The 8,555-nt window shown below is 40.3% G+C and overlaps 1 protein-coding gene across 2 annotated transcripts in view; it reads right to left on the bottom strand.

The window, feature by feature from the left end:
• LOC123958845 (protein kinase C-binding protein NELL1-like) overlaps positions 1-8,260 on the bottom strand; it is a 282,963-nt gene extending 274,703 nt beyond the window's left edge. The window contains exons 1-2 of one of the 2 annotated variants that reach the window (XM_046032522.1): positions 7,565-8,260; positions 6,939-7,067 (exon numbers count right to left, since the gene is read on the bottom strand). In XM_046032522.1, coding sequence (XP_045888478.1) covers positions 6,939-7,067; positions 7,565-7,613 — 178 coding nt within the window. In that variant the 5' untranslated portion in view covers positions 7,614-8,260. The remainder of the gene's footprint in view (positions 1-6,938; positions 7,068-7,564) is intronic. The other variant, XM_046032521.1, reaches the window with a different exon arrangement.
• Positions 8,261-8,555: the final 295 nt, after the last annotated feature.

Here is an 8,555-nt window from a genome sequence, read left to right as displayed (position 1 = left end):
AAAAAAAAAAAAAAAAAAAAAAAAAAAAAAAAAAAAAAAAAAAAAAAAAAAAAAAAAAAAAAAAAGGATAAAAACTTGCTAGCAGGGCTGGCCTCAGCAGATTATAATACCACAACTACCCTTCCCGAGTTGATTCTATGTTTTAAAAACTTATAGTCATGTATGTAGGAACGCAGGAGATGCATCTGCAGTATCTCCAGTTACACCTTTTTACATCTTCAGTAGCAATGAACAGCCTTCGAGCCACAGGCAGCCTTGGGAAGTTTTTTTTTTTTTACTTTGGGAAGAAAGTATTGAGAAACAGACATGCTTTTGGCCTTTTCATGGGATTTGTTAAGAAAAATATATAAATAACACTAGTATTCTTTAACCTTGAACAAAATAAAGCAAATCATCTCCATTGTAAACTTTGCTCAGAGACGAGCTCAGGCCCTCACCCAGTTTGCCTATTTTCACACTGTGTCTTACCACACTTCTTCCTTTGACACATAAAATTATTGTTTGGTTTGTTTGACCAGTGCTGCTGCAGTTTAGACATTATTTGGCCTCTTTGTAGCTCGGTTAGTTGAATAAAGTTAACTTAAATACCACTGCTTTCCTATGTAACATTTAGAATTGGCCAAGACTTTCACCCTGATCTAGCTCACCTTTGCAGTAGTGTGTGTTCACATTATTTTCTGCACCTTCTGTAGTTCTGCTCAGGGTTTTGGAGGGTAGAGTGGTAAGACAGCAGCTGGGTACCGTTGTACCATTTTCTGCCATTAATAAAGTGCTGGCTGCACTCCCTTTTTTGAGAAACATAAAATTTTTTCTTTTCAACAGTGAGCAATTGCAGAAATTATGTGATTTCAGAGTCATCAGTTTTGCTGTTCATAACACACCTATTTCTGCTTTCAAAAATATATATATATATATATAAATATATATATATATTTTTCCTTACAACAAATAGCGTTCAACAGCCCTACAGGCAGTTACAGACACAGATCCATAAAACATGCTGGATAGGAGACCTCTGTGTCCCCTCTTAAAGAAAATATTGCGATCCAGGTTGATGAAGATTCGGAGACTGATGAAGACTTAACATTGTATTGTTTATCGAGTTGGCTGAGGAGACACAATGTCAGCATACAACGTGTGAACACATGGAAAGCCAACACCAAATCTGAAGAATACTTCTTGTCTGGGGATATTTTTACAGACCTATAGAGATTCATTAAGAGTTCACATAAGGTTATTGTTCACCCCTCGATACATGTATGAATATCTATGGTTTATTGGTTCAAATCAAGACACGTTTGTCCTTAAACCACATGCAACACTTTCTACATAGTGGCAGGAAGTATGTGTATGTAGTCTAAAAATGTTTAGATAATATCGACCTTGGGTTACCTAACAAATGGATGACAGTTCATTATCAAAGCAGCTGCGTCAGTCAACAAGCAGGTAGATACAGTCTGACCTACTGTGTTTTGAAGAGACCCTGACTGTCACCTTTGGCTTACTTTAGCTCAGCAATTGACCCTATCCAGTGCTTGAAGTGGGCTAGAACGCATATTCCATTATATTTTTATATTTTGAATTGTCGCCTGTCACCTTAATTTTGTTTCCCCTTCATTAATGTTATAATATTTACTAGTTTCATCTTATGGTTGAGGATAGTGCAGGGGGGTACTGGCACCTATGCATTAAGTGTGTCTTGTATCCAGATTGTACGTGTGTAGACATGATTTTAACCTGATTGCTTAATACCTGGTATTTATGTGTGTGCCCATTATGAGATCCGATCTCCCTGTCCAGCTCAAACAACAGAAAGTCACATCCTCCACTCATTTGCGCAGGTCAAAAATTGCCTTAAAACTATAGATTGTGTATTAACTGTCTGAACCACCTCTGAGCAGGTTTTTCACCGTAGTGTTTTCTTCCATGGATTATGCACCCATGTTTTCCTCTTCAGTAGTGACCAGATATAATAGCTCAACTGCAAAGTGAAACTTTGAAATTCTGCCCAGCATCATTCATTGCGCTACCCGTCTTCATAATGTGTGCTCCTTTCTGTTATTTTAGTAGTTGACGTTAACTCAACAGTGCATAAGTTGCACTGTATAGACACACTGATGATTGATTTTATTTGTAGAAGACTGACCGGTTCACATTTCTGCCCACGTAGTTGTTGTATATGGAGTGACAACACAATTGCATTTACACTTGTTTAGTGTGGTCACAATGCGTCCCTGACCACCTACGGGATGGTTTGGTCGATTGGATCACAATCCATACTCAACGTGAGTTGAGTGCATTTACACCTGTACTGTCATGTGGTCAAGCACTAGAGGCTTGTATGCCATACAGATTGTAAACCCCCCTAAGGATAATTTGTGATACTGGACTATATAAAATAAAATGACTTGATAATAATTGCCAACATTTATAAAACCAGAAGACAGTCCGCTGTATCTGAACCATTAAACCAATTCCAGTTTGTCACATTTTGTAAGGTAAGTTCTAGCGCAAGTCCCAGGCATAGGCCCTTACAACTGTTGCTCCCATTACTACACACTGCAAGTGTCCCACCCACAGGAAATGCAGCATCATATAAAGACAGAATTTCTAACTATGGGGACAATAATTTTACTCGTCAACCAGAATTTGATCGTCAACAACATTTAAAATATGCGTCTGTCCGTTCAACATGAAGCTTGAGCTAGAATTTGGTTTACTTAGCTAAGCATAAAGAGTTTAAACAGGGGAAACAGCTAGCCAAGCTCTGTCTAAAAAAAAGAAATCTGCCCATCAGCACCTCTAATGCTCATTAATTAACACATACGAAAACATAAAATGTGAAAACAGCAAGTTGTGGTTAACACATCCGTAATGGAGCAACTTGTCATTTTTACACTTAAATTGTTTCTCAGATTAAACAAAATGTGTTTATAAATGAGCTGCTCCTGGCTGTTGTTTCATATTAAACTGACAGATGTGAGAGCGGTATCACAAGAAAGTGAAAAATGCAATTGGCATAATTACTAATATACTGAACAAAATTATAAACGCAACACTTTTGTTTTTGTCCCCATTCATCAAGACTTTCTCTATGTACACAAAAGGAATATTTCTCTCAATTGTTCTTATTGTTCACATCTCTGCCAAAATCTGTGTTAGTGAGCACTTCTCCTTTGCCAGGATAATCCATCCACCTCACAGGTGTGACATATCAAGATGCTGATCAGACAGCAGTGGGTATTGCACAGGTGTGCCTTGGGCTGGCCACAATAAAAGGCCACTCGAAAACTTGCGACATCTGTGGCATTGTGCTGTGTGATCGAACTGCAAATTTTCAAGTGGCCTTTTGTGTATAGAGAAAAGTCTGAGTTCCTGGTGAATGGGGGCAAAAACTAAAAAGTGTTGCGTTTATAATTTTGTTCAGTGTATATTATTACAGAGTCCTGGCTCTATCACAACATCCCGGATCAAGCTCTGTCGGCAGGAACATAGTGGTCCCTGTTCCATGCCGACAGACCACAAGACTCCGGAAAGACAAGGGGAGGCAGAATCTATGTACATCAATGATGCTCGGTGTTCAAATGTAGTCAAAGTTGACAATGTTTCTCAGATGTCGAGTTTAATATTAAGATACTGCCCATATTATCAACACTATCTTGTTACTGCTGTTTACATTCCTCTAGATACAAATTCAAAGAAACTCAAAAAAGAATTATTACTTTATGGATGTATATGTGTATAGGTAGATGTAAATAACTGCATATGTTTTACATTTAAATATGCGTGTAGCATGAAAGGGGCTGCAACTTACATTTTATTGAGCAACACTGACCTTGAGTGTTGTAATTTACAGTTAAAATGCTCACTGTATCTCATATAGCCTCAGCAACCTCTACATCAATTCATTATTTCTTACATTGGCTTTTGGCAGCATGAAAATGTTGCTGAAGAGCATTCTGGTCCACTTTCCACCAAAATCTGACATTCTGCCCTTAATTTGCATTGTAGTTTGCTGGACTCTTGATATATGCTTTACATTTGGCCAGTTATTCACAGGGATAACAACAAATACACATTTAAAACAAAATATGGACCCAGATGTGCAAATGTGCATTGGCTATAATTTTTTACTGAACAATGGTGAGGAGTTTCAGTGTGGAGTAGTTCTTTAAATTATTGTGGGGAAAATGTTTTTATTGGAATTGACAGGACGGTAGATTAAACATTAATGAAAGGACCATTTCAGTCCTAAAACCAGACACCTAGAAGGCTAGGAGGAATGGATCTAAGGGATATCAAGATAAATGCTGCTTTGTTGTTACCATTTAACCATTAACATTAATGATTTTGAGTAAGAGTCAATGAAGAACGGAGGGATCTATACTGACCAGGCAGAGTTACAGATTCCTTACATGTTGTGCAATGTTGTGTGACTTTCGCAATGTTCATTGTGTCCATATCAAAATAAAAAAAAAAAAAGCACCATTTTAGCAGCATGAGGAAAGTCATGTATGATGGGAGCACAAACATCTGTTCGAAGTGAAGATATTTCACTATGGACCACAGACCAACAGACCCAACACATATCCAAAGGAGGATACTAAAACATAAACTGTTTATCACCATTAGAAGAATATAAAATCTAAATCAACATTGGGACAGAGGGGGGTCTGAGTAATGAGCTTGACAATCTGGGTTCCAATGTAGGATGAGAAACTAGGTCACCCCCCCCTTCTGGACAATCTAACTGTATTCAATATTTCACGGTCCCCACAATGTAAGCAATCATGTTGATGAAAAGTACAAACTTTAACAAATATCTTGCCAAAGAGGTGAGCTTTGTTCCCCAATATCAGTGCACATTGAGATTTTTTCTTTTTCCCTTTTCATCTCAAAGTTGAATCACATCCAGATAAGGACCTTTGAGTGGAGGCTACACTGGTCTGCCTTTCCTAAAGTGCTTTATTTCGGTGAAAGTGTAAGAGAAGGCATGCCAGAATCTGTTTCCTAATTCTTACCATCTGTTGTTTGTGAATCACTGGCTAACTGGGAGACAGAAGAGACTGGTCCCAGTGTCCAGACATTGCCAGAGCCCTCTCTTTCTCTCTCAATGCCATCGACACTAATTGGAACACCACATTGCCCTTTTTTCCCTGCCATTTCAACAGCATCACAATATGTTATCCTCAAATTTATGCAATCAAACAAATGAAACATGATACTGAGCTCAGTGCACAACATGATTGCATACAGCATACATACATCTTGAATAATCACTGACCCAATCAGCAACAGAGGCTCCAGCACAGCTTCTACTTGATGGGTAATCATAGACGGTTTGTTGCTATAACCTATTAGACCATCAACTTCTCCACTTTTAAAAAAGAACCTGGTAGTCGCTGCAACTTCGGCTGCAGTTGATCTGTAGAGCCATCTGGGTTACAGGGCCATGAAATCAGCGCAAGGGTGGGCAAAGTGTTAAATAGGTCACAAAACAGGCATTCTCTCTAGCACTCACAAGTCCAGTTTTCCCCACTGGATTACCCTCCTGTTTCCCACACTATCTGTCTGCTGCACCTCGACTCAGGGAGCCTGGAAATTGTAGGGAGAGGAGCTTTGAGTGGTGTGTGTGGGCGTGTGTGTGTCTCTCTCAAGTAAAAAGTGAGGTTGTGTATCCTCTATGGCCTCCAGCCTTGAATCTTGGACAGCGTCACCTCAGCATAGTCAGCCAAGCTGCCCTGACTTCATTCATACAGAGCCAGTGGCACACTGAGCCAAGCACTCGAAAATAAAAGAGCAGAAAATAAAACCACATGCACGCACAGATATACACATACACACAAACACAAAACACTACCACTCTGCGGGTATGAGTCTCAACACCCAGGCTGCTTATTTGAAATTCAAGCTACTGGTGTTTGTGCTATTATCTTTGAATTTGAATATTTTCAAGCCAGAAAAGTACAAAGGACTCAGTGTTTCTCACCAACATTGTTTTTCTGTCCAGGTTGGAACAGCATCGGGACATCATGGGACATCATGGGACAATAAAACTCTCAAATGTGAATAGAATGTGATTCTCATGCATACTGTGTTTGACTATCAAGCCATTAAAAATTGCATCAACAAAATTAATTCCTTGCAGTTTTTCTGTTGCTGCAGCCAAGTAGGAAACGAAACACATAGGACCACACAGCAAGTAACTAATCACTCAAAAAAATCCAAGCCTCTCACTAGTCACCAGATATTTCTATTTCTCTCTCTCTTGCTTTCCTCTCACTTTATCCCACTCTGTTCTCATTCTACTTCAACTATCTAACAACTCTGCCTCTGCTTAGAGCTGAGGGCACCAGAAGAAATAAGTTGCATCAAAAATGAAGTCAAAAAAGAGTCATTTTCAAAGTGAGCAAAGCAAAATTATCTTCTGACACTGGTAACATATTTCAAAACCACCCTCAACAGGGTGAACATTTTGTCCATCCTTTACCACTGTCACCGTCATTACGATATTTTATTGACAATCTAAACATCCCAGCCACATACCTGTGTGCCTTTCAGGGTCCTCACACTATTACACACCTGAAATTCATTAACCACCCTTGTTGGGATTACACAACAGTGGATGTCACCGGGAAAAGCCTACACAGACAGTGCGCTCAAGTGTGTCCAGAAAGAGCCAGAGCATCTGCTGCCTGGGACAAATTAAATGTGGAGTAATTATAAGGAGGAGACTCCCCGGAGTGTTCTGTCTAAGCATCTCAGCTAATACTGTGACACCAAAAGGTGTGGCGCTGCGTGGCTTTTCTCACACTAACTAATGAAACAAAGAGCGTGCGTGCGTGTGTGCGCGCAGCAATGACACAGAAGACAAAAGACATCTCTGAACTTGAGCAGCGCGACTAATGTGGAAGTAATTGTCTTCGTGTGTGCATTACCTCGAAAAAGGAAGGCTTTGCTGCTGTTGTGAAGCCCAGCCACTTGGGTAATTCCATAGGTGGCATTTGCCAGGTCAAGTTCATTGATGATATCAATTTGGTAGTCTTGATCTGACCCGAAAGCCAAAGCTGTAGAAGAGAAATGAAGGTTAGAGGATGTGAAATGTTGTGTTTATCCTGTTGATGATTAAACTAAAATTCTAATCCATTTTACAAAACAGACATGGTCATTGCTTGTGTGCATTCCACGGCTTGAACTAGCTGGTTGTGGGAAAAGTAACGTAGTTTTAATTTAAACGCAGGGTATTTCTTTCTAATGCTGCCCACTAAAATGCACCGTATGCAGCCAGCCAACACCTGTGTTCTCCACGGGCTGTAGGTGCACTGTGCGCACACGTTAAGGTAACGTGTTATCCATTTTACCCATCTGCTTCGTACTTATTTTTTCAGATACTAACTCTAGAAACTGCGGGTGATTAGAAAACAATTCTCTCCAGTCCAGATACACTATCAAATGCTTGCGCGCAGGGTGCAAACTGAGAAGCGTAAAAGATGTTTAGAAGCGCGTGTCACTGTTAACAAAATTCCTCATTGCGATCACAGAGTGCCACACGGCTTGAACTTACCTGGTTTGGTAAAACAGAAAAGGGATAACAACGCCACGTAAATATCCATTTGCGTTTGAGTTTCGCTGTACAAAGTCCTCAGCCTTGCGCTCCGCTGCGTATCCACACTACCGCTCTGGTCCGTCTGGCGCTGTGAGCCGCTCTCACCTCGCCTGGATGTGGAAGAACTAAGGAACGGTCCACAACACAGGAGCAGGGGTTTCTTCTCTGCGAAACCAGGTTAGTTTATAGTGTTTGATTGCGTCCAGTCTGTCACTCCATGGTATCAATAGTTTCAGACGTCAACGTTTATTCAGGACATATTTAAAACTGGACTGCAGACGGAAAAATTGAGAATATTCTTAACCATCGATCTGCAAGGTTCCCCCCGTTCAGACCACATAAACTTCCAATTTTGGAGGTGAGAAAAAGGAAAGTCAGTTATATGAGTACATGGGAATTCTCTGTACAAGCACAGATTGTTCAAAGAGTTCCAGTCTCACAGGGCAAATTAACAACACTGCCACTGACAAAGTAAACCAGATATTGATGGAATAATATAAGTTTGCTTTGTATGACAAATTTGTTGGCTATAATAGCACATACACAAAATAAGAGTCCTGCATCTATTCTTTGCTTCATACAGTATCCTCCCATTACTTCCCCAAGCTCCTAAATCGACCTCTCCTCCTCCCACCTCCTCCTTGCCTCAGAGAATCCCTGGGATTTATAAGCACTGCTGCTCCAGTCCTCTTTTCTCTGGGGCCCGTCCTTATTGAGAACCATTCATCATAGCTTTCTTCTGCCTTCTTCTAATTTGTGTACATTGTCAGGTTGTCTGGGTTACCTGCAGCAACACAATCTGGAGAGCGACAGAACAGCGGCGTGTGCTTTGCGATTATGGCAGTTACAGTGTACAGCGCCTGCTCCGCCTGCGCAAGTGGATGGTGTAATGTCCGCTTTGGGATGCAGGTCACTGCTACACTGTTCCACACTATCAAATTATACTGTA

This window comes from Micropterus dolomieu, linkage group LG20, assembly GCF_021292245.1.
Source record: "Micropterus dolomieu isolate WLL.071019.BEF.003 ecotype Adirondacks linkage group LG20, ASM2129224v1, whole genome shotgun sequence".
Lineage (NCBI taxonomy): Eukaryota > Metazoa > Chordata > Actinopteri > Centrarchiformes > Centrarchidae > Micropterus > Micropterus dolomieu.
This window is presented reverse-complemented; position numbering and strand designations above follow the sequence as displayed.